Genomic DNA, 27,579 nt, shown 5'->3' on the forward strand with positions numbered 1-27,579 from the left:
ATTAATAATGAGTAAAATGATTCCTTCATTGGTCTTCTCTTTTCAAGGTTTTATTTCTGGAGATTAAGACTGAGCAAACACCAAAGATGTAAGGCCTTGCCTCTGATCCGCTGCTTCTGTCCTGAGTACTGGATTACTTTGAGGAGATGTTCTGCATGATTCCTCTTGATAATTTGTTATAGGACTGCCAGACACTGTAGATTTTGCCAGTAAGGAACTCATGAGGGGACAACTCAGAAAAAAATCTAAGTAAACTCACATCCACCTGGTTAATCTATGACTTTTTGTGAGTTCTTTAAGAGTCAGGCGTTGAGAGGGAAGGATCAAATATCAATTTGCTGCCCCTGGGAGGTTGCCAGGGTCTTTAAGTGTCTTGTCCAGCTACAATATTTTTTTAAATTTCTCTAATTTATGTATCTTGTGTACATATAGAAACTGATTATTTTTCTAATCCTGAGCTGAGGATCCACCTAGTGAAAAGCCACCCAACCTAACAAAAATCCAACATTCTTCTAAATGCAAGCTGTCAAAGGTTTGTTACCTTTGCTAGAGCTTAAGCTGGGTCAGTCTGCACTGAATTTGAGGAATAATACCTTAGCACTGAAAAGCTCTGTGGGTGTACCTATGTTAATATGTACATTCATTGTCAAGGTTGTACAGCAGTTTTATTCCCCTTTGGATGCTCTAAGCTGTGATTGATGATGGCCAGAGCATGCTGAGTTTCAATAAGCTTTGCTTGTAACCTGCTAAGGGATGGCTTCCCATCCCTCTGCAGGATTATAGGATTATGAAGCTGATAACTTCTCTGAAACAGCCTTCACTCAGCAGAGCTAAAAAATACTTTGACTGAAATGCTGCTTCCTAAAAGGGATAGAATTTTGGTTGACATATATCATCAGGCTTTTTTTGCATCAAGTTTGCATCCCATAATTGATGGGAGACAATAAAATTTGACAGACTTTGAAATATTTAGTTACCAAAAAATTCTACATGTGAGACCCGTTTTTTTTTCTTTCTCAATTCTAAATAACAATTTGAAGTTAAATATTTGGAGACGGGGGGTCAGAACTTCATTCTGAAAGATACAGACCTCTTCTACTTTAGACCCAAAACCAAATATTAATTTCTTTTGCAAATTGGCACAATCGGTAAAAAAAATCCACTATAAATTGCAAAAGTAATAAATCTGAACTGAGCCCAAGGATCTCCAGATTGGTATAGTGTCTTCCAGTTCTATTGCACCTTAAAGGTTTTCATTTTCTGTCATTGCTTTCTGTTGCTTAAAATAGCTCTTAAATTTACAAACATGTAAACACACAGGTATGTGGGGGGATAGAATGTAAGAGAATAGAGATGGTGCAGAAGGTAATTTCACCCCTGAGGAGTTGCAGCTGTACTGATCACCAAAGATTAGGAACAGGCCTGCCCTTAACAGGCCACAGCTGTGTCCAGTGAGGATGAGGGCTATAAAGGAATGGGTGAGCGCCGTGAGGAGAGATTTGGAGTATGTTGGCTGGGATGTGAAGAAGGAGTCAGTGCTGCAAGGAGCTGCCTGGGAGAAATCAGCAAGGTATGGAAGTTTCGTAATAAGATGACAACACAGGTGCATGTTTGAAATATTCAAAATTAATCATATTGTACGTAACAGCCCTTACTCTCCATGAGATCCAGCAAAACTTTCTGTTGCTGCACTGAGTAAAAAGATGTGATAATAGTGTTGTCTGTTCAGCAGCGTTGTTGCAAAGAGTTCAGAATAATGTTAAGGTCAGAAGTTAGAATTAAAAAATACATTGCTTTGTCTTTTGATTGCTCCATCAAACTTTTGTCTATGTCATGTCTCCTTTAGTTATAAAGATTTTTATTATTTCTCCTGTGGTCTTGGTGGTTCAGGAACCAGTGGAATTTTACAAAACTGTGAGCTGAAATCTAATGTACTGCTTTGGGCAAATCATCCCAACCATCAGAGAAATCAAATGTTTACTTCAAGTGCTGATGATAAGAGATCATAGCTTAGAACTTTGAGCTTTTATCCTGCTTGAAACTTCTAATAATTAAAAAAAAGGTCTGAGAAAACTTCATATAGTGTTTAAGTTTGTCATGCCCTCTTCATACTCAGAATGTACTATATGATTAGAAAATGTTTCCCAGGCAGTTTCATGGGTGTTGTTTTTTCTAAAGGAGGATGTGGTGGGAGGGGAGAGATAAAGGTTTTAAATATATGGTAAAGTATTTGAAAATAGGTGCTATAATCTAATATCACAGAGTTGAATCTCCAAAACTTAGCAGTAAAAACTTCTTGTTCATAAAAAAATTACTTTCATGATCTCTTCTGCATGGAAAATGGTTTGCTGCAGTGTTTATTATATTTTCCTTTCAGGCTGATCACCTGACTACTGTTCTCATTTTGTCATTTTATACATCTCATATATGACTCAATGTTGTTCTCTTTCCTTATAGAGATTTTTAATTTAAGTCACTCATTTGTAATTATTTCCATTATGCTGCACAAATTTGCAAAGCACAAATGAAATGCAGCCTAAATAAAAGTCGTTTTTATTCAATTACTTGCAAGGCATTGCTCTTCACTAGGAGCTGGAGCATTCTCTATAGTTGCAGTAACTACCCAAATGTGAACTCAGGTGGATTAGGATTCTTGCAAGCCCTGGCTACTGTATGAAATACAAGTGACAAGATTATGGCTGTCAGTGGGAACTGATGACTTCATACAGCATACACTACTTAAGTAAACCTTTGGCAACATTCTTTGTTTTCCCAAATGCGCCTGGCATTTCACTGCCTCTGATACACTCGTGTTTTGACAGTGGCAGCTGGAAGAAAATGAAAAGACCAAATCTTGTGCTATAGGTACTGTTGAAAGGCTTGAAGTTGAACTACCAAACTGTGAAAAACACAGGATATTCTTGTAGCACTAAATAACTTCAGTAATTGATTTGGCATTTAGAAGTGACTGAGAGAAATATTTCTGTTGTTGGATATTCTCAGCTCCAAGGCAGGGAGGAGACTCACAGCAGGAGCCATTGTAGCAGGATCAAGACTGCAAAAGCTCTGGAGCTCTCCCATGGGCACATGGAAGGCAGTTGAGTGAAGCTGCTTTACCTTGTCTTGTAGCACTCCCTCTGCATTCTCACCTATAAATTGATGCATAGATCAGATCATTGGAAAAGAATACAGCATTTGCTTTTAAATAGGTTTAGTTCAAAAGGTCTATCAGACAAATGATGCACTTGATGCTTTCTGCTAAGGACTTGAAAGGCAAGATGATGTGGCTAAAGGCTTAATATTGTTACCTAGGATATTGGGACACTGTATTTAGCTTTAGCTAACTTACTGATCTAGCAGGTTTCTGGTGGAATTCTACATGAGATTGTTTTAATGTTAAAATGGTAAGTACTTTGCCTTAAGTTAAAAGATATTTACATTCCATGTACTTATGTCAATGAAATCCATTTTTGTAGGCTTCTGGTATTTTTCTTCCAAACAGAAAAATGCTCTCATGGGTATCTGAATAGCAGTTTAAGTAAAATGAAATGTGTTTGGCTTACTCTTTACCACTTTATTCACCATGACAACAGTCCATTTCTATATTATTGCACCAGACCTTTTCTAACCTCTATTCATTACAGTATTGTTCAAAAATGAGGTTTTATATATATAGTAATACACATACACAATGTCTGGTGCTTTTTAAAATAGCATTTAGTAACAAAGCACATTTTCTGGGCATCCAGATATGTGAGCCCAAACTAGTACACATTTACAGCAAATTTTATGAGATACTCCTCTGATGAAATGCAAGGCTATTAAGGCTTGGGGGAGGTTAGAGAAACTTAACAGTTAATCTGTAGAGATCTCTAAATTAGATTGTTAAAATCTGTTGTGAGGTGTGGCATTTAAATAACTTCAGTGGCTCCTCTCTGTTATTGGGGAAAAGCTGTTTCTTGAAAGGTGAGTGCAGAGGCAGAGACTTGAGGCACAGCATGGAATGCCAATGTGATTTTCTTGGTAACAGAAAAAACTCAGGGCAGGAATGGGAACTCGTCACCCCACTGAATGAATTATCTGCCTTTTTCTTGACTGAAGCCTACTGGTAAAGATTAATCATTTAATACTGAATACCTACATCAAGAGTGAATATCTATGGAGGCTGCCTATCAAAAACAGGTAAATTATATCTCATAAGTCCCAAGTAGCTGCAATATTGATGTAATATAAAAAATAATGTTGATAGGTGTTTTGCATATATGCTTTGCAGGCATTAGTGGAATGTTTCTTCTCAGACCTGGATGATATTTTCCCTTTCTTCAGTGAATTGTTTACTAATTAAACTATTTTAATGGTTAGCTGATGCTAATTCGCTCAGTTTTCTTGCTAGATAAGATGCTTCAAATAACAGAGAATAATTGCTTTAGCAAAAATACCAAAAATAACCAATAATTCTAAAGTTGTCTTTAGGGGCTAATCTTGAGCAATACGTCTTTTCCCTATAGGAAACCACAATAGTGCACAGGGACATCAGCCCATCTTTACTAACTGGCTGGAATACGAGGAGAAAGGGTTATTTACTTATGATCCCAAGGCCAGTAATAAAAGTGAGTGTTAGGAAAACATTCATGGCTGTAAAGTGGTCATCGATCCTGAGAGTGCTCATTTCCCAGGTGCCTTAACAAGCCAACCTTGTTAAGGTTGGCTTAACAAAATAACATTGCTTCTGTTGGAGCCTGCTTGCAATTTAGTCAAAATTAGTGTGATTTTAGTAAGTACTTATCCTCAGGTAAATCTCTTATATTATGTAATTTTTAATGCACTGGAGTTGAACAGTCTTACAATTTCTTGATATTTGCTTCCTATTGCTTCTCTCAGGAAGTAACATATTTTCCTGTCAGTGAGTTTTTCTCTATATATAGCTTGCATTTTCTTTGGCATAATCTAATCTGTTTGTAGTTATGCATTGAGTACCACACTAAGTAATCCATTCCCACTTGGAAGTTAATAGCCTAAAGACATGTTATGCCTGGGATATAATTCATTCTTAGTCATCACTTACCCAGACAAATAGCTCGTGGTGGTTTTTTCTGTTTTTATTTTATACCTCCCTTTAATCATCTCCAGAAAAATGTTGGTTTTTATTTTCCATATTTCTTAATTTTCTTTTTCCAGACCTTCCTCTAGTTCTTTTCTTTTTTTCTTACATACTGCCAAAAATTATTGAAATGTCTCCCAGAGTTATTTAGAAGGATATTCTCTAATTTGTTATGGGCAGTTTTAAATAATCTTTGCCTTGTTTTGAAGGCATATTGCATGGCACACAGGTGCTTAATCTGCTGTCTGTCATTACTTGTGGTTTCATATTGGCCCAATGCCAGGCACCCACAAAAGTCATTTGCTCACTCTCTTTTGCTATAGCTGAGCAGAGAAAAAGGAAAAAATTAACAAAGGGTTCATGAGTTAAGGACTGGCAGAAAAAAATACTCTGAGGGCAAAATATATTCAAATTTATTATTAACAGAGTCAGAGTAGGATAATGAAAAGTAAAATAAGCTCTTTTTCCCCCCAACCCCTCCCTCTTTCTCACCGACGACATGGGGGTTTTGGTGAGCTTGTCGCTCAAGATCTTCTGTTTGCTCAGGGAGTCTTTTCTCTGTTGTGCCAGGGGGTCCCTCCCATGGGCAAACAGTTTTCCCAAAACAATTGTGGCCTGGGTCACTTGTCCATAGAATATGAGGAAGTTTCCAGCATTTCAGAAAGTCCAGTATGGCGGTTTTTTGATATCTCATTCAGCATATAAGTAAAACTTTCTTTTTTCATACATTCTCACTGGAAACACCATTATGGTCATTGAGCCAAGTCAAAACCTTTAAAGCATTGAAAAGAACCTTTTGCATTAGGAAAGAAAGTTACTCATATCTTTCAAATCTGTGTTCTGGTCCGCAGAGTTAATGAGTTCTATTAATGGATTTGAAAAATTTACTGTAATACTAAAACTGATAAGCCAAATAAAGTGGGTTCCTCAGTATATTAACAAGGAAAGAATTGGAACTTGGGTCAGCATGGCCTTACAAGTTTGAGTTATGCCTTTATGGGTTAACATTATTTCTAAGAATTCTTATCCAGTACTTCCTTTTTCATTGTGAAATTCCTTGTGCAAATAAGTCACATCAATGCAAACAGGTCTAAACTGCTGTCATGTTTATTCATATTTCATGCTTACATCCACAAAAGGAAGGATGAAAGGCAGTAGGAAACAAGACTTCCATACCTGCCTTTTCTATACCAATATTACTATTGTGAAGAAGATAAGTAGGAGACAGATTATTCATTATTTCTCCCATTGCTTTCATTAACTGTTGTTTAGCAGATGGACTCTTAAAACAATGTGATGGTTTCTTGGGGTTCTATGATGTAATTAATGTTTCTTCTGTAGAACACATTTCAAACTTTAGTCTGTCAGGAAAAAATAAATTTGAGTCCTTCAGCAAATTCATGCAAAAGTCCACCTCTGTCTATAAAACCGTGATCTGAATGCATCCTCTGTCTCAGGAATTGCTACACACTCAATGCACACAGAGAATATACAGGAGATGAATCCCTTCTTTATTGCCTTATTTATGTTCTTTTCCATCTATTGTTGATTCATGTGAAAAATAGGTCTCAATTTTTTTCTGGCAATTTTTATGTTCCTTACAATATAAATTCAAAGCCATCTAGTTGCACTGTGTTGATGCAATGGTATTAATCCATAAATTGATGAGAAATTAAGAATGGGAGAGCTGAGCTATTGAGTAGAATGTTACCTTTGGTTGGAAAAGTGCGGAAGAAAGTGACTAATAGTGGCTAGTGTGTCACACAGTCTGTGTGAGATTTTAAAGGTGTCTCAGGAACTAGAATTTAAGTCTGGTGTCCATATTGGCCAAGTAAGTGTAACTAATGGACATGGAGATGAGTACAAAAGAAGGGGAGAGTTGGAAAATCCTGACAAGTGAAGTCATGGCTCAGAGAAAAGCTGTTTACATTCTGTGAGCTGATAGTAAGGAAGTTGGCATGGGAAATCCAGGTGAGGTAGACTGTTTTGAGTAGTAAAGTATATTCTATAAAGTTCTCCCCAACAGAACCTCTGGCTAAGCTGTGAAAAGACCAGAAGAGTCAAGTGGACAAAGGATTGGCTAAAGAAGCAGCAGCACAGTGAAAAAGTAATGACCAGTTTTGATGGGGTGAAAGGTTCTCAGCAGAGAGCCATTGTCACCTGTGTTACAGGGTATGGATGACAAAGCATGTAGAAAAAAGTCTTTCATGGTGAAGCAGAAAAGAAGAAATATTTCCTTTCCCCGTAGAAGCTGAAATCCTCAAATAAAATAATGGATGGTAGATTCCGAACAAAATTGAATTATACTTCATAAAATGGATAGTCAAACTCTAGAAATTTCTGTTACGCTGAACTTGGGAGCAGAGCACCAATGGACCTCTGACCCACAGGCAAAGCTCTTGGGTAGAATGAAGAATAACAGCACAGGGAGGGGAAAACTAGGTAAATTATCAATTTACCTAATTTTAAAAGAAGGAGAGTCTCTTAAAACTCCTTGCACTCAGATTTATATCTGCCATCATAAACTTTCACAGCCCAAGCAATGGATCAGATTTAGCTTTTTCTTTTTTTGGCCAGCAGCAATATCTGAGTAGTTTATCTTTAGAAATTGTCTTAATTACTTGTCATTGGCAAACACTGCTTGATTCTTGAAAATTTGCGCTTTGTTTCTATCCTTGTGGACTCATGACATTCTTTTAAGTCAATGCTTGCTCTCTTTTAGGCTTTCTGAGACTTTTTATCTGAGACTTGGACTTCTTTGCCAAAGTCTAATTTCTTTTGCTATGGATGCAGGGATTGTCTCAAACTTTCTAATCCTCTCTTCATTAACAGGGAAGATCAGGCCTCTTTTTAGGATAGGTTTGCTTCTTTGTGAGGATGTTTTCCATATCTCCAGTTTAGCAATAACGTACCAAGTATTTCTGTTGTACCTAATTTGAATTTAACCATGAGGGAACCCAAAGACAGATGTGATGCATATACAGAGGTCATAAATAGATTGGTTTTATGCTAAGATACACCTTCTCTCTGATTTCAGGACCATGTAACACTGCAGCTTCTTTACACTGTAATAAGTTTATATCAACCTTATTTATTTGCTGTTTCATATACTGCTTATCTCAAGGAATATAGAGGAAACAGCAGAATGTGCATTAAAAATTCTTTTTTAAATAATGAGCAACTGCTGTGTGCTTACATTTTTTAATAAATAACCCTTGCTCAAAGAGAGGTTAATTTTCAGGATATGTAAATACAATTATTGATTGTGTAGAACACTATTCTTAGAAGGCATATTACTCAAGATTCAATTGAAAATGTGTTTCAGCTAATTAGTGACCATATTTGCCTGGTTATTTCTATTGTAAAATGTATTCTTTCTGTATTGAATCTCATAAATCCATTTTTAGCTAAGGAATCTGAGGTTATTCAAAGTAAAGCTGTTGACCTTGTTACCGATAGGCTAACTCGGTCCAATTATTCAAATCCACCTGTGTTGCAATTAATTATTTCCTGAGGTTATGAAGTCACCAGAGAAGTATAAGTAAAATTTATTTTCCAGCAATTGATATTGATCTAAACTCATAGGTTTTCATACATTGCATTTATGGCCATGAATATATTGTATTGCAGGCCTTGGAAGTATGTGAGTTGTAAATGTCTTAAATGTTTTTTAAAGATTCCTTAAGTCATTGGATAATATTGAGTCAAAAAATTAATTTCTTGACACAGTTTATTTTTCTAATTATGTTCCCCCTTGAAACCTCTTAAATTATTACTTACTGTGTCCCGATTTTAAATAATCAATTCTAAGCATTCTAAGTGCTTAGAAAGATTTTTGGTTAAATTTGACTAAATGCTTGCAACTAGCATTGAAATTCTGACAAAATATTTGGGTTTTGTTTGGTGGCCTTTTAAAAACCTCACCTGAGGAGAAGAGAGACGTGTTTCTCTCCTAGCATCATATGTAAGTGTATGTCTAAAAGCCATCATGGCCTTAAGTATAAAAAAAAAGACATCTGAATAATTTAGAGAAGCTGTTTCCAAGTTGTAAAATATTCAAGTGATTTGGGCAAGCTCTGGTATCCTGTAGCAGTTGATGGTGTTTTAATGTGACAGAACAAGAGTGAAACGACGTAATGCCACTGTAAGTGCACACACTATATCCGACCTATATATCCATCCCAAACCCAATCCAGTTCTCCATTTGCAATCTGCTTTATTCCACTCCTTTGCTCCAGGTGCAAAATGAACAGACTTAGCAGATGGCATTGATCTGTCATCATACAATGCTTTAAAGAAAAACAACCACTGAAAATTGGTGGTGACTACTGCTCTAAACTGTAAAACACTAACTCATTGGTTCCAGAAGACCTGTATAATGGAAATGGGAAATTTGGGGTTCAAGGATAGTAAACTATACCTGGAAAATGCCATTATGGCAAATGAATTCTAATTAGAGTTTTAAACTCTGAGCTAATTGTTTATAAGAAAGTAATTTTTTCTTTTGTAAAACTTTTTACTTCAACACCTTATTTGAATTATTATAAACCTGAAGAGTGCAAACCAGGAAGGTAGAACTATTTGTACTTCTTTGATAAAATATGCTCCTGTGCATAAAAAACAGTGCAAGCTGTCACATGGCAAGTGCTGCCATTTGTCTCCTTAGCACCTGGCTAATGATCCACGACAGGAATATCTGAGCTGAGTGATTCCTGTACAGTGATATCATCGGGCATTATGGCACAGATTTTACACTCAGGGCTTCCCTCATGTTTTTAGCCACTTTGCTGTTGAAGGCTAACATTAAAAGGGCTTTCCTGTCCAGATAAATTTGTCTGGGTGACAGAAACAATTTTCAAAACTCTAAATGTGTTGTTTGGGCTGTTATTTCTAAGATCTAACTGTGGAATATTCAACGTAAATAACATTCTGGAAGGTATCATTAGGAATGTGTCTGATTTAAACCTGCCTATAAAACTCCATGATCCATAGAGAGGTGTTTTCTCCACACTATTCTGTCAGGTAATAAAAGATATCTAGATGTGATTTCAAGATGCCCCTGATAGCATGTTTGCTTAGCTTTCTACTCAAGTTTTTGTTGCCTCTCAGAAGCTAACAAAGTATGTAGTTAAGTAGTTTCAGAAGAGCAGAGTCTGCCAGAGGAAATGGCTTTGGTGGAATACCCTTCAGTGCCTGAGCATTTTTGTTGATCAAATGAGGTTTTTTTAAAAAGAAAAAGCAAAATCACCATCCCTAGAACAAAAAAAAAAAGTCCAATTCGGACTTATCTGTGTTTTTCTAGAATTTAACAGTATAAACAGAATTTGCCTAAAAATAGGCCCTTTTTAATGACAATCCCGTGATAATCCAGCATCTCATCAGAGTCATCACTCCAAGCTGCTTGTTCTTGAAGACAGCACTTAGAAGGGGCATGTTTAAATATGCCAAGCAGACATGCTTGACCCTTTCAGCCACAATGATTCTGTGTTCTCCTGAGATAAGGCTGACAAGTGATTGAGTAACAGGGGCCAGAAGAGAGAATCAATTCTGCGTTAATGAGCATGCAAGGCTATCAGGGAAGCAAGTAGCACACAATTGGTTAGGTTAAAGGCAATATTAATCTACTCACAGGGCAAGGGAAGAGTGATGCTGACCCTGTAAAATGTATTGCACAAGTTAATTTTTTTATGTAAGTGTTCTTGTTTTTTATGTCTTAACCAATTTTGTCCTTCAAAGTTATGGTGTCCCTGATTTATTCATTAATAACGTTTGTCTTCCGCACTTATCTTGGTGGAGCTCCTGCAGTCCCACAATATGATCTCTTATTGTGTGCACCAGTATGGATGAACAAGGGATTTACTGTCAAGTTAGTTCATAAGTTAATAGCTTGGTTGAGAAAATCCCCTTCCAATAATGAGGATAGATGAAGCCCCTTTGACCAGCTTCATTTGGACTACAGCTATCTTGGACACTCACTCTTTCCCCAGACAGTGTGAAGGAGATCTAGATGTTGTAGAGTGACATTCAGCGGTTATGGGATAATTGAGCTTTTTGCTTGCTTTGTCGTAAAATACCTCAGAGTGCGTTAATCTCTTTTGTGATCCCAGTTTGTACACTTGCAGCATTCTCAGAAGCAGTTATATTATTCCTTCATGCCCACCCAGAGCTATAACCAATGTGGGTCCCCCTGGGTACCATTGAGGGGGTGCAGAGTGGAGCTCTCTGCACAGGGTTGTGTTTCTTGTTGTTTTCTGATGGTGGTCGTGTATCTCTGGTAAAAAACAGGAGACAACAAAGAGGAATTCAGTGCATAAATAACACTTCCTGTTTCATTTGCTATGCCAATCCCCACTCCAAACCTGGCCTGCATATTTTTCTTTGGCAGTGTCCTGTTTCTAAAAATAATCACAGCACCTGTCTCTGAACTGTTGGCAGTGCCCTCTCACAGCTCACCTGCTTGAGTGACTCATGGTTTCCTTGTAAGGTGAGAAATAACCGTGTTCTCACTAATCATTAATTAGATCATCTTTTATCTGTGATGAACTCTTATCACCTTGACTGAAGGGACAGTGACTTGATTTAAGATCCAGAAGCAGATTTACAGATTTGTATGTGGTCTGGTGCTGTGCACATAATTCAAAAGTGCAGTCTGTGAATGCCAAGCAACCAGCTGCTATTATCTCTGATAAACTGGCATAATTTGTCTTGCAAACATACCCGATTGTCTTTTAAATACACATTCATACTAACAAAAGTTGCAATTATCACTGACTATTTCCCTGGCTTGTAGCCTCAAACATTACTTTAGGACATGGTCTTGTACAAAAAGGTCAGGGATAAAGTTTCAGAGAATGCAAAGATAGCAAAAGAACAAAGAGCATGTGGAGTAAACTGAATTATGGTCAAGCTATCAGTCTGGTTATTTTTTGCTGTTAAACAAAATTATGCATTTAAAAGTTGTTTTGTGTGCTTGATTTCTTTGTTTTGTTTTTCCAAAACTTCTAGCTGTATGGAGCCATAGGGGAAACAACTTGTGAGTTGCTAAAATCATTACATAAGTTGAGAGAATTCTAGAATAATTAATTTACTTGGAACTGTTGAACTCAGTATTCCAATCACAGATGGGAGCCCTGACTGAATTTTACCACTCTCCCACTGCTTTGCAGTGAAGTGGTCAGTAATTTCTGGTGTGTATGAAGAGCAGAAGAGGTTCTCTGTGTTTTTCAGAGTCACCAGTGCTTATATAATATGCTATTTAAAAGAGTTATGAAGATAGAGAAACAATGAGGACAAAAATTCTGTTTAAATAAAGAACATAAATGGCACAAAGGGAAATCTTGGATGCTCTTCATCTGCAGTTTGAGGTCAGTTAGCATGAAACACTTTCTTCTCTCTACTGCTTCCTTTTCTGGGCCTTCACTTAGGTCACTCAACAGTTGAGACGCAATTCTCACAATCTTCAGGCAAATATCACCTGGACCTCCCCAACATTATGCTCTTCATCATAAATGTTACCCCAGAGGCTTATTTAATCCTTTACAGCTGAGCAATCCAAGACTCTGTGGACCAAATAGAATAAATTCAGTGTTACAGCTTTTTCTCTACTGAGTCAGAAACCTTCCCTCTATGCTGCTGATGTAGCTGTTTTCTAAATTTAACTAGGGTGGTTTGAATAACTGAATAAGTCCATCTAAAAATACCTCCTGGTCCTAGTTTCTAATCTACTACTTAGTAGATCTGTGTATGAATTAATTTCATTTCTTTGAGTGAGCTAAGCGAATTAGGGAAATGGAGCGGCTGGAAAACAGGACATGGGACAACAAGTAATGGAGACAAAAGAGCTCTAGAAATAACTTTTAAACTATTATGCTGTAATTATTGGTTAGTACATTACCCTCAGCCATTGTTCTTTGAAGAAATAGGAAATAGCTTTTTAATGCTTGCATGGATGTAGCAGTCTTAGTGCAGTCTCTAGTGTTGACCGTTGCACTGTGTGAATTGGTTTTGAAGCAGATTATGGGGCTTTGAGATCTCCAGATGGATAGGATCTCAGGTCACTTGCTATACAATAGTGACTTTTCATTTCATCACTTTGGCTGAAACAGAAGAAAAGTTACTTCATGCTTTGGAACTCTAGCTTTTGAATTTAAAGTTAATAATTTATATCATAATATATAAAAGAAAAGGATGGGTTAATGGGGCAAGTGACATTATGATGCCTATGTTTGTTCTCAACACATCTTCACATCAACAAAATAATGTTGTGACTAGTTACAATAGGAGGAGTTGACATTCAGGTAGTCCATGCAGTATACTCTTTCAATTTGTCTCTCCAGTTAATCCAACAGGTGGAAAAATACACTATTCCTTATTTCAACTATTATCTGTTCAGGAGACAACCTAAACTAAAGAACTTCAAATACTTTTATAGCCTTAATCTTTGAAAGAATTATATTCCCTGGCTATCAAAATCTTTGTTCACATTTCCCATATTATGTGGCAAAAGGCGTGCTGTGCCTCTGCCTTAATTCTTATTTTCACATTTGAGGAGTTAATGAAGGTGTATTTTGGGTGCTAATGTGCCATAAAACTGGAGGGGTTGGGGTGTCTGTTTCAAAGCTATTAGACCGGAGATTTAAAGTTCCAAAAAGTGTATAAATTAGGAGTAGAGTTGACTGAAATATGTAACCCCTACTCAAAACACTTTTTTGAAAAAATGGATTCAATTCTGATTTGAAACAGATAATGAAAAAAACCCAAGCCTTTGATTGAACATTTTCTTTAGTAAAAGACCTTTGGTACTTTCAGGTGAAATGCGCTGCCTGGCAGACAATGGCTAGAACTGAAGAGCCTTCAGCCAATTCTATTGGGACCTATAATAAGTAGCTATTTTGAGATTAATTAGCCTTTGATATCTATTTGTTGTATGTAGTCAAAGCTGTTCATTTTGCATGTCTATTCTCAACTATTCCTTGTTCTGTGGAAATACTGGCTGAATTAAAGGTACTCCCACGGTGCATTTTAGATTAATCACCATTCTCAGATGTTTTATAACTTTTAACAAAAGTAATGTTTCATGTAGAACATGATATTTTTGTGGGAGTGCATCTGTAAGAGACCTGTGCAGAAAACAGGCGAGATAATTATTCAGCTCTAATTGGCAGTAGTTAATTCCTAGCCGAAACACTGAGATTTTACTTTTCAACCAAAGTTTTAAAAAGCAATTTGATTTACAATAAAACAGCATAAATTCAAGGTGGAAGAGAGACTCTGTGAAGAAATTTGAGTTCACAAATGCTCTAAGAACAAAGTTACTGATAGTGCAAGCCCACTATCAATTGTAAATTTGCCTTAAGGCAGATACTTAGTTTGGTATCACTCGCCCCTACATACAGCCTGATGATTAGTTCTTAATTAGTTAATACAGGAATATGCAAAATGGTAATTCATTTGAATTAAGATGCTGACCTTTTTCAGCCTGCCTGGAAGGGCAGTTTTTGTTACGTGTAACTTGTCACCCAAATACAATTCTTATCTGGAAAAGTAGATGAAAAGCAGAAACTCAAATGGAGGTTGTTTGTTGGGAGAGTTTGATTTTTTTTCCTTAAAAGCAGTGACAGTGCAAGTTGCCCAGAAATAATCATCTGGAGCTGGTGGCTGGGGTTTTTCTTTCCCCAGTATTCCAGTAAGTGGAAGCGTCCCAGTTGAGAGACCACATCCCTGCCTGTTTCTGCTCTGAGCTGGCAAACAAGGTGCTCTCAGCTGGGCTGCTCTGAAACTCAGACCCTTCTTCTCTTGGTTTTAAGTGAGACCTGAAACTGTTTCCCAGAACAAGCCCTTATTCTTTTTATTCAGAAGCAATGTTCTGATCAGTAACCCAGTGACAGTGGAGACAGTCCAAGGGCTTGTTCTGGCACAGCCAGCGATGCCATCAAAGCCAGGGGCGATGCAAATGGGCTGGCACAGGTGGTTCTGCCTGTTTGAAATTCAGCAGCAGGGAGTGTTTCAAAAGTCAGGTTCCAGAGAAACATAAGTCAAAAAGTTCTGACCTTCTGGCACATCCCATGAATTTCTTTAAGCAGCGCCAAGCAAGGCACAGAGAATGGTTCTTCACTGGGCTGGAAGGATTATCATTGGGGAAGGGGGCTGTTTTCTTCATGGTCTGCATTAGAACATGTAGGTTTTCTCATTCTACCACATTTACATGTTTAGCATAAATGATTGTGCCTTTTTAATATTTCTCTATTGTGCCACACACACCTGAAAATCAAAAAAATAATCCTTTCCAGAGGGCTGACCCTAACCCTGACCATTTCCTTCAGAATATTGTCTTAGGAATTATATCAAATGGGAAGCAATCCTCAAGTCTCTCTAGCTTTTATGTTCTGTAATGAAAGCTTCATTTCAGTGAGAGGTATATTCTAATTGCAAGTATACAGTAAACACTGAAACCTCATTTTCCAGCAGCATTTTGATCAACCTCTAGAGGGACAGACTTTTCAAGAATTAGACTGACTTACCTGCTTTAGTAAAACTTTGTTTATGTCTCCTAAATAGGTAATGGTCATTCAAATCACTCACAGAAGTATTTTGTGTGTTGTAGGCAATAGCATGGAGTGCAGACAGACCCATTTGGTCAATTTTAAAATTAAAATGAATTCATTTGGTTTTTTAATAAGTAAACAGAATTTGTGGGCTGAGGAGCATAGAGTTTGTATTGGTGTTATTTGATTAAGTAATCTTTTTTTTTTAATCAGCATATACAGCTTGCTTTGCTGCACTACGGAAAAAATAGGAAATGTGGAAGATCTGTGGAAATAATTGCAAAGAAAGTGTGCATATGCTTCAAGCTGTTCATGAGCTGCTGTTTAGTGAAAATTGAGATGCTGTATGAATAACAGGGACTGGTTTATGCCCTAGTCTTGAGACAGCAGCAGAGTGCATGCTGTGTTTGTTGCCACATTGCAGTAATCAAAGCACAATTACACAGGCTGAGAGTGGCAGAGGATCCCACTGAACAGAGCCAAAAGCTGGGAGCACACTGAAGGGATTGCCCTGACATGTCTGGGAGGTGAGCAGATGTGTATTAGCACCAGACATGCACGTATTGGATCTAGAACCTAGTTATCATTGTCTCCCTAAGCTTTCTTTTAGGGAAATGCAAATAGATATTTCTATGGTAGGAGTGAAGAATTCGAAAGAAAATAAGGGATCACTTTAATTTCCCTTGTTAACCAAATTTCTCAGTTCAAAATAACTGCCTTTCAGATAACATGTTCCATCTGAGAAGAACTTCAGGACTGACAAACTTCTGAATAATGCTGTCTGAGGTGAAATCTCTCTTTCTTTGTGTTCTGCCAAGACAGTAATGTTCTGTATTTTCACTGATTTAATTTATAAAAAAAGAGTGCTCAAATACTCTGTACCCTGAAAACAGAAGCAAGTTTAAAATACCTTCTTCTTTGTTACCAGTTAGAAAATATCACATAATTCTTCCCTATTATTGCCAAAATATTAAATGACAGTTAAAAAAAAAAGGCATGCAAGCCAGCTCTGTAGGACTGTTTTGTCTTGATAAGAAAACAGAATTTTACTGTGAGTTTCTGAATGCCTAATCCTTCCTATTATTCATTATACTTTCCATGTTAGGGATAAGAGAGGATAAATGAATCCTATTTGTATTCAAAACACAAACTGCAGTACATAATCAGCAATACTGAACTTTACTAATTATCTTAAATAGCTGTCATGGAATAGAGTATGTAGTCATCTAAATCTCTGATGCCAAATTCTGGGGGTTTTTTTTTCACATTTTTCCAGGCAACGTGGTTGTATGTAGCCTATTCAAACTGGGGCACCTTGTCAGCAGGTACTTGAATGAGAAGTTTTGCAGCATAATGACATTATTTCAACAGTATTAGAACATAAATACCTCTTTTACTCTGTCTTGGATTTATTCAGCTCCTCAGAAAATAAGTTTTTTCAGGAAGGAGCGGGGACATCATTTCTTGGGCCACACTGAATGGCAGGCCCCATTTTCCTTGCTCTTATTGGTTGAAGGAAGGAATGAAAAAGCAGAGAAAAGGAAGATAAAATATACAACAAAAGATCAGTTTATAGACCTGGGTTTGTTTTTTTTTTTTAGGGATTTTTGGCTTGGAAAAGACTTATTTAATTATGATTACTGGATTGATTTGTAGTCTTGACTTCTTTTAAGGGGTTTTCCCATTCTAACAAATTTTTTTGGCTGCCTTTTGTCCTGTCATCCTCATTGGTTCTTCCCTTCCAGCCCTCTCTACAGTGCCAAATTTAGGTTCAGGATGTACAGATGCTGTACAGGTGAGCAAAAGTAGGAAATGCTCAACAAGCAGCAGAATTGCTCCAGTGTTTCAGTCAATGGCCGCAAAACCAAGAGCTCCTTGGTGAGGCAGGGGGAGCTCACAGCAGCAGCAAAGAGAGAAGTTAATTTGGTTGTGCAGAACGTTCTCCTTTCCACATTTTGAGGGCAGTGTTTGACATTTCATCCTCTCACCTTGGTTGCATCTCACAGTTCTGTACATCCCTGCACAGGCACAGAGATGTCACCAGCAGACTGTCAGTTTTGTTTGCTTCTGTGTGAGTGTGTCTCACCAAGACCTGGCAGAGAAATACAGGATGTTTCACAGGTGCTTTTATGGAGCTTTGTTTCAATTATAGCACATAAAATCTTTTCCTTTGTAATGTTACAGAGATTAATTTCAGAAGGAGTTGGTGACAGATAAAAGGGTGGGCTAATTTCTGTTGGCTAGAATATTTCTCCAGTCTAGAAAAGAGATACATTAATTAGGCCAATTATTGTGCTTACTATTACAATAGCATTTTTTTAGTTTTTACCCTTATTGCTGGCATGTTACACATCTCTCAGTAGGAGCTCTACAGATGGAAAGATTAATATGAGGGGAATCATGAAAGGGCAGGACATGTCCTTCGTGGATCTCATAAATGTATTTCTATGGAAGTTTTCATTCTTTCTGAGCATAAAAAATTGTTTGAGGAGGGGGGAGAAAAGAGAAATTGGTAACATTGATGGTTTTATTCCTTAAAGCATATGCTCAGCCCTCTGTAAGCAGTGCATTCAGCTGGAGAGTCAGGCATTTCACAGTGATTGATTGCTTCTGCAGGTCTTGAGCCAAATCAAACCAGGCAGTTATGCACTGACAGCACATTAGTCAGGGAAAGCCTGAATTTTTATTGTGTAAATTTCAAACAAAGCAAATAAATCTGCTTCTGTTTTCATGATAATAAAAATCTGTGCTGTGGAATGTCTGCATTTTGAATTTTTTTCTTTGGCCTTCTTTTTAAGGTATCTAGCTAATGTTTTTGATAATTCATGCCAATGAAAGTAACTTTAGGAAAAAAGTTTTGAAATCCTGAATCAGTAGCGATTATATGGTATCTGCTTTGAAATTTTAGTATATCATTTTGTACTACAGTGCACTCTAATTTTGTTTATAGCATTTGATTATCATGTCAATTTACATCCAGGGTAGAAGAAATTGGCTGGGTATCAAGCAATAAATTTTAATACGTTCACCATCTGCGTCATTTGATATGGCATTCAGTGATTTTTTTGTCCTGATGTGGCAAACAAGTTTTCATTCTTTAGGCGCTGCTGATCTTCAGTTCTGCACGACTGACCTAACTGCATGTTGCTCAGTCCCTGATGTCTGCTCCACACATTATAACAACCTCTCAGCAGCAGGCATGGCATGAAACACCAAACTGGCACAGGTATATTCTGCACGTGCTGCCAGTTCCAACATCTCTGCTGTGTTCAGAAGTGGTACAAAATAATGTATATGAAGAACCAGATCACCAGTTAGTAGTGGTGTTTTGGGCTTTGCACAGGCAGAAAAATGTGGAGAGATGATACAAATTGTATAATGTGATCAACAAGCCTAAGAACATGGATTAGATTTCAGTGCCTGTGTCAGATTGTCTCACAGTTTAAGGCTAGGAACAAGCACAGTTTGTGAGAGTTGAGCAAAAGGCGTTCCTTGGCAGGGAAGGGTGGTCTGAAATCCCTGATGCCCTGGGAGGTGCCGGGGTTTGAGGGCACCCATGCCATAAAACACCAGCCCTGTCTGATACCAGGGATCTCCAGAATCTCCTTGTGCAGGATGTTTTAGTTCTGCATCCCCCCGATCACTTGGTCCTGCCTGCAGGCCCTGTGGGGTCCTTACAGGATGATGATGACAAACTGAAATAAGGGAAGAATCAGCCTCTCCTGGCAGTGTACATTCAATTTGTCCCCATCTGCTGCCCATGCCCAGGTGTTACCTTGCAGCTTTCCTCTGTTTGTTGTCAGAGGGGAGTGCATCAGCTCCTGGAGAAAATAATTGAATGCCTGAACTGTAGATCTGTTTATCCAGGTTGAAGTAACTAATTTGTTTTAGATAAGCCAGCACTGCAAAGAAAAAAGCCATATGTTTGCAAGTCATACAGTTAACGACAGAGTTTTTCTTGGTTCTTAAATAGATATGGTAACTTCCAACTGAGACGCAGTGAAATTCCAACTGAGATGCATTAGGTTTTGGTCTTGTAGCACTGAAAGGAGTCAAGTGCAAAGAATTTCACATGATTAATGCTGTTGGATAATATCTTCATGCTAATGGAGAATAATGATAACAAAACTCATTCTCCTAACAAAGGTTTTTGAGTGGCGTAGACATATACAACTTCAAATGGATCTGCCACAGGTTGATATTATTCACTTCAATCAATGTTTTTTGTCTCAAGCAGGCACATCATTTTTTTTTAGATGAGAAATAAACCTTTTTTAAACTTCTTTTAATACCCAATCTGATATGGTTATATAAAGAGACAAATTCTGCCAGTAGCTTACACCTATGAGTTTTCATAAGATCTGGAGCCCTTGTAGATTCTTCATGGTGTAAATATATTCCCATTGATTGCAAGTTCTTGGTGATTAAAAAGTTGAGTGAGCCTGGTCTTATTAATGCCAAAAATCTAGCAAAACGATTGAATATTTTGCTAGATTTTGAGCTTCTAGTCTTTCCTTTTCTCCCTGCTTTTTCACACACTGTCCAAAAGCAGTATTAGGCAGTAATTACTGTCATTTGCTGTGAAAGGCAGGAAAGGGGAGCAGATAGAATCAAGCCTGGACATGGCAACAATTTGTTTTCATTATGCTGATGACTGCAATTCAGTTTCTGTTGCATATTCCCTTTGCTTTTACCTTAACTCCTTTGGTTCAGTTTTGAAAGAAGAATATAGGGGATATATATTTTTTCAATTGTGGGGTTTTTCTTCCACACCATGTTTCAGATTGTCTTTTTAGTATGCCTACTAAGGATGATTTGAGGAAACTTCTGCAAGCTGCTAAATTATAAATTTCTTCTTTTAAACACTATTTACACTGTGGAAGCATGTAGAAAAACCAGCTATTCCCTTTCTGCCCACTGTGCTGGGTAAAGAAAACAAAAAAACCTGTCTGAGCTTAAAAATGCTTAATAAAAATTCTTCATGAGTAGGATATAAACTTGTTTCAAATATAAACTGGAATCATTTAATTGTACTAATAAGGACATAATAATTGTGTTTTCTTAGTTAGGAACGTATGAGAGAGACCTTGGATAAGAGCTGCTTCTGAAATGCTGTATATCCATGATGCTTTTAGAAACAGGAAAATTACAGTTAGCACTCTGAAAATGGCTCAGGCTGGGAAACTTCTTTCCACAATTGTTACTTACATTAGCTGGGCAAGCAGCGCTAATGAGTTTTGGCTTCTGGATTCTGCATAAAATATTCCATCTTAGACACCTCACCAGTGCTGACTCTACCTTTTTTTTTAACTTTGGGAAACTGATTGCTGCTCCTGGCACTGTTTCCCTGGGGCTAGGTCCCTGCATTTAAATTACTGACTTGCTGAACTCTCGAAGGCAGATACTTGCAGGCAGGCAATATTAGCAGTTCAGTTACTAAGTACCCTTCTGATACCATTATTTTTATAGAGACTGGAAAACTAATTTCATGTAAATCTAGTTGGTATGTTCTCCAAAATTAATGTTTTCCCATTTTCAGAATGGAATTATTGCTTAGGTCATTAAAATCTATCCCATACAGTGATATGGAAGATTGCCATTCTCTTACAATCTTGGTGAACTTTTGTTCTTCACCTAATTTGAGAATATTTTACATGACTATTTCACATATCCATGTTTCTTCCTATCTGAGGTGTATTTTATGTATGTATGTGCATGTGTGTGTGTATATAAGGAATTTTTAGTTTCTTGCATCAAGTGAGCTGACACAAAATTCCAGATGATACTCTCATTTCTGTACAGGATATTCTCATTCTTTACAATTATTCACAAACTTCAGCTTTCAAGAATTCCGTGGAATAAGCAAAACAATAGAAAATTTGCTAGAATAACCATTGCAAGAGTATTATAACCTCCACCTCAGTGTGCTTCTCTTCTGCGTCTGTGTTCTATGTCACAGACATGTGTCTCTCCTCAGACTGAGAGAGTCTATAAAAATAAAACTGCTCAGAGGTTTCTCTTTGGCAGAATAAGCAATGGCATCTATTTGACAGTCAGCTGCTACACACTGTGATTAAGAGAAAATGCTCATTTCTCATGAGGATGTTGATTATTCCCTAACTTTAGCTCAAATGCCTAGTTGCTGATTATGTTCTAATGTCCTAAAATGCTTTTCCCCAGGATTTCTGTATTTAGAGATTGTGTCTAGGATAGGGGAAAAAGGCTAATATTTTTTTTATAAAACAGCAGTTAGTTGTGATTCTTTACAAAGACAGCAGTAGGAGTTCTTTGGCATTGAATAGCAATTCTTATCAACATTACCTCCTCCTGTCATACTTTGCTACTTTACTCCTAGTTTGCACTGATAATTTTTTCTTCTTTTACATGAGAAGAAAATTAAACTGTGTAATGAGAGAGTGCCACAAGTGTGAAATACTGCTGAGAGGGGCATAAAAACATGCACTTATAGATGGTAAAAAACCAGTGTAATAGTACCAACCACACGAAAATACTTTCAGAAGGGTTCTAAGGGCTCTTGCTGAAAGTAAACAAGGGTGAAACACCAATTTATAGTCCTATGGTCAAAGTGAACTTGGTGGCTTTCTCTTAATTTCCCTGCTCAGTTCAACAATATTCAATCCTTGAAGACTTAAAGGAGAAAGATTCTGATTTACAGAGCGCCCCACTCAAAACTGAGTAGCAATGTCAATGCTACACTGAATTAAACACTCATTTCCTGCAACAATCGTGTGTAGGATTGCTCCTTCTTGTGGAGTTGGATCTTTGACAGATCTTCAGCAAAACTGACTCGCATCAAAACCTGTGATTAACACTGGTACTTTTTGTTGTGTTAAGTTGAAAGAAATGTTCTTACTCTTTTCTAGATCTGCAAAGAATTTTAAGAAAAAGCTTTTCTAGAAGTAAAAGTTCGTTGCAGTGATGTGCATGTGTTCAGGCAAAAGAAACCAAGTAAAACATGAAAATGTCTGAAAACTGAAGTAAGAATGTTCAATACGTTCATTGGAGAAGAAGGGGAGAAAGATGAGGCAGGATCAAAGTTCACATTGCAATTTCTGCTGTAGATCTGAGCTGTACGTGCAGTGCTGATTTTGAGATGAGCGGACAGATTTCAGTCTCTCTTTTAGGCTAGAAAATGTCATTCTGCTAAATGGTCAAGACTATATCTGTTCAAAATTTCTATCAGAATAACTTTTTGCCCTCAAAAAAAAGGTGGGTTGATGTTTTGTGGTTTTGTTTGAGGATTTTTATGAAGTGGCAACTGAGAGAGAGAAGCTGCTTTGTTCAAGAAGTCTCCCCAAGTAAAGGTTTTGTGAGAAACAAAATTAGGTCAGGAAGCTGGCCCGTGATTGCTATAACTATATATTGCTATATAGTTCTTTCATGTGGGAGAAGCTAAATTGGAAATAAATGAACTTACTGCTGTAGTTGAAGGAGATTTGGGAGTGGGGGGCATATCTGGGGGGGGTGTTCTCCTTCTGGTAGACTGAAAATGAGCAGTATCTGCCAGCAGATGAAAACAGGAGTAAAGTCTAGTATTACCAATTTGAAAGGACCTCTGCACTTTAGAACAATGGTTTGTGTACCTGGTGGTAAAAGGGGGGGGGGTAATTGAAACTTGAGACAAATGAAACTCAAACCTTTCATCCTCCCTGTCCTAAAAGCTGCCAAGCCCAGCACAATGCTCCCTTGACTGCAGCACTGTGCTGTAAAGCTTGTTCAGTGTTTCAGGTGGCTGCTTTTCTGTGTATTATCTCTCAGTCCTGGGAAGAGTTCAAGTACAGCAGGAAGAGAGAGAGGAGTGGTTTTGGTCATCTTGGTTTGATGCGTTTGAAAATGAACCTGATATTGAGGCAGGTCACAAAATATGGCAGCAGAACATGAACTGATGCTTTTTGTTCTGTAGCTTTTTGGTTTGCGAGATCAGAGCCACCATTTCATTTTGGAGTGCCTGTTGGGCATGTCACAGATATTATGCCAGTGTAATGTGTCCCCATGGCATCTTACACGACATGAAAACCCTTCACCAGTGCTATCACACACTCTGGAACAAAATTAAATTAAAGCACGTTTTCATATGTCTGTTTCCAAATATGCATTTCCCTCAAGAAGTTGTGCGTGGCTGACTGTTGCTTAATTCCACAAATATGTATTTGGGCAACATTACACTCAAACTTGCTGCAGGTAACCAAATTAATGGTAAGACATGAATATTGAGATAGAATTTGGGGGTTTTATCAGCCATAAATAATATAGAAGGGCAGTAGAGATTACAGGAAAGCGTGAGACAGAAAAATCAGTGGTATACTATGGGTGGGTAAAATACTGTCTGTTTTCTTGTATGAAACAAATTTGCTGTGTGCCATAACAGTGTAACTGAACACTTTTCCATGATCCCTTAAAAACATTAGACAAGACATAAGGGATAAATAGAAAACAAAAACGGTTTAGAATGAATTGCACTTAAGAAAATCTGGCTAGATTTCCATTTTCCGTGTCATTTTCTGCAACCATAAAGTTATGGTTTAAAAACAAGACAAGGAAAAAGTTATATCAGACTGTCTGATTAATAAATTGCAATCAATTGCAATGCTTAATTATCTCCTTAGAGGTTTGGAGAGATGGTAATGGATGAAGCGTGTTTTTCTCTCAGCATGAGGAGAGCTGACTAGAACAGCTTCAAGGCTTAAAATAAACAAACCTTTGCTACAAGTGAGAAAAGGACCAAAGTCTTAAATAAAAAATGTGCTGATTTTCTTGTTTGAATCAGGCAAAGCCAAGAACGTAATGTTTGTGTACAGATCATTGAAACAAGGTTTTAGAGAGAAACGTCTTCAAAATTGTAATAAATCCCAGTAAAGACTGTTTTTTCTGTACAATATATGGGTGGGGTGAGGGGAGTGGAAATAATTGTGAAGGTTTAGGGAGTTCTGCTCAAAATTTGACATTTGCAGTAAGTGGTTTCTATTTCCCTGTGGTATAGATGGAGCTGTTAAAGGAGTCTAAGCTCACAGTCCAAGACAAATCATCAGGTTTTTAGGGTCATTCATGGTAAACTAATCCTATAGGAAAAAAAATCTTGACATTTATCCTCTTTTGTTAAATACAATTGGCTTCACCAATTTCAAAGGCTTTCCCCTCTTTCTTCCTCCCAACACACCAAAAGGGGAGTTTCTGAGCATGAAAACAAAACCCCACTTTAGCCTCTCCTGTGTGGTCTAAATTTACCTGCTTTGTTTTGGATTTTTTAGGAGCTTGGAAGTAGATCTGGGCAGGTCTCTTGAGCTTCCCACTCATTTGCAAACACATAAAACAGAAATGTCTGAGAGTTCCTGGGCACAGCAGCTGCTGGAGGCTGCTCTTGGATGGGATGGGTCTTGTGTGCCAGAGCTCAGTGAGACGCAACATTGAGTTTGGAAAAGGAAGGACTGAGAGCCTTATAAAATGTAACTAAAACCAGGGATATAAGAGGAGTGAAAAGGCAGGTTAGGAGGTTTGTAAAATTGGTGAAAATTTGTGCTCATTCAGAAGAGAAATGGGAACAAGGGAGAAGCAGCACATTGTGAGTAAATGAAACCTTGGTGTGCTCAGCTGTAGGCGGATTTGTTTTCTGCATCTCGAGATTTGATGCAGTTAGAAAAAGCACAAAGAGAGGCACTGAAATGTGAAAGGATGTGGACATGGTCTTACAAGGAAATTTTAAAAAAACCTCTGCAGTCTGGAGAAAAAAAAGGCTAAATTAGGGGACACAGCCAAGATCTACAAAGTCACGAAAATGAAGTGAATGAAAAGCTGGTGTTCATCAAATCCCTTGGTGCTGGAGCAAACATGGATTGGTCGGACTGGTGGGAGGTTGGTTTAATACAAAGGATGCACTTTTCATGCTTTTTTATTAATGTGTTTATTCATTTAGTGGAGTTTGTTGCCATAGCAGGCTGAGGTGACAGCTGTACAGTGTCAGCAAGGAGTAGAAGCAATTGGACACATTTCTTCTGTGAAAGGACTAAATTTTGAATTGCTCATTAAAAGGAACCTTGCAGCAATGTGTGCTCTAGATGCACAAACACAGTGGGATGGGGTGGAAGGGAACAGCAAGGCCAGGGCACTGTACAAAAGGGTTTGCTCTCTTAAAACTGTCTAGTGTGGCACTGCCCAGAACACAGCACAACACTGAGCAGCAATATCCTACTCAACAGGCCATTCCTCATGTTCTTGTGTAAGAAAATGTGGTTTAATTTCTCTTAACAGGATACCATGAACTGTGAACACTTTCTTGACAAGTTTAACTTTGAATGAGAACATTTATTGTGATACATGTTCTCCTTCACAGCAGGCCCTGGACCTGGGCTCTGTTTCAGGTTTTCTTCCTTCAGTTCAATTAACTTATCTCCTTGCTTCAAAATCCTGAGGCATGTACCCTGAATTTTTTATTAACTTCCTTGAAAAATTCCTGAAGAGTCCCTCGTGATGTTGTAATTATTTTACAGCAAGATGAATAATTCTGGCACTTTAGATCTGCACTGATAAGTATGGATTAAAGTTATATTTAAAACGTAAGAAAACATATGCTTTTTCATCCTAATGGGGTTCTCAAGCCTGTACAAATAAGATCCCCATGCCCTGCATCCAGTGTTAGGGCAAGATATAGAAGTGGCATTATATAAGGCAAAATATGCTGATAAAAACCAAAGAAAACAATAAGTCACGTAAGTTTCCAAAAAAGTCTTATTTCAATGAGATAAAAATGCTGATCATTATTTACCCTGAGCAGATGGAGGACATGACTTGTTTTTGCTGTTTCCCAGACAAAAATAGGAGTTAAAAAATATTAAAATCCCAGAGTTACACATAGAAAGTGAATAATTACAAGAGTTAAATATTTCCTGAATACAATATTGATATCTCTGACAGACCCTGAATCACCTGTCAGCATCCTGCTCTTTGAAAAGTTTTTGCTTTTCATAAGCAACTTCTCCTTGAGCATTTTCTGTTTGCTCAGAGACCGACCATTTAAACTTCAGCCATTCATCAGGAGGTTTGCCATGTTCACTTTATGAATGCCCAAGTGCACTTATGTAACCAAAAAAAAAATCCTTTTGTAAGGATCTGTTAACAGATTACTTTTTTTTCCTGGTACCACACACTGTTATCTTGTCAGAGCAGCTTTATGCCCTTTTTGATAAGCTTCCCATTCAGGACACAGAAAGGATCCTGCAGAATTCTATAAATTGCTTAGATTGCAGCTTTCCCTGCCCCATTCTCTCTCTCTTCCAGAGTCTCCTTTTAAACCTTTTCTCTTACCACTCCTCACACTTTTTAATCTGAAACCTTGAAAGGCGCAAAATATTCCAGCTAGAGAACTGATGGCTCTGTGCCCAGTTGTCATCTAATTCTTGTGTCTCCTCTCAGTGCCACCCTCTGTCAGAAGGTCACACTTCTCCCAGCTCTGCTGACTGTAGTGAGAGGAGCAGGAGACAGAATGATTGTGGAAAAAGCTTCCTGGAAATAACTGCTCAATAAATTTAGCCAAGTGCTAAATTTATAGGAGTGGAGGAGGCAGTGTTGGATTTTATTGCTTCCTCTCAATAGAGACAACAGTAGGTTTGAGCTTTGAGATATATATATATATATATAAAAATTTTTTTCTTCTTCTTCGTTTACATATCTTTGCGTTTAGTTTGGGCCAAAACTACATTTTCAGATTTTGCCAGTGTTGTTGTAGGTTTTGCTTCCTTCAAGGGAAGGGAAGAAAGCTTCCCCCCTGCAATTTGCTTTTATCCATTAAACTGGGGAGGTATTCTCTGACTGGGAAATTCAGAGGAGTCGTTACTTTCAGGAGCTGTGCTGCTATATCATGAGGAAGTATCTTATGACCAGTGTAAATAAAAAGTCACAAATTTATTTCACTTTGAACAG

At 37.6% G+C, this 27,579-nt stretch overlaps 1 protein-coding gene across 1 annotated transcript in view; it reads left to right on the forward strand.

The window, feature by feature from the left end:
* Positions 1-1,457: 1,457 nt before the first annotated feature.
* The window catches only part of ATP10B (ATPase phospholipid transporting 10B (putative)), a 170,328-nt gene continuing 144,206 nt past the window's right edge, over positions 1,458-27,579 (forward strand). Inside the window, exon 1 of the mRNA XM_030957703.1 lies at positions 1,458-1,570. Within this exon, the coding sequence (XP_030813563.1) occupies positions 1,458-1,570 (113 nt within the window). The remainder of the gene's footprint in view (positions 1,571-27,579) is intronic.

This window comes from Camarhynchus parvulus, chromosome 13 (assembly GCF_901933205.1).
Source record: "Camarhynchus parvulus chromosome 13, STF_HiC, whole genome shotgun sequence".
NCBI classification, from domain to species: domain Eukaryota; kingdom Metazoa; phylum Chordata; class Aves; order Passeriformes; family Thraupidae; genus Camarhynchus; species Camarhynchus parvulus.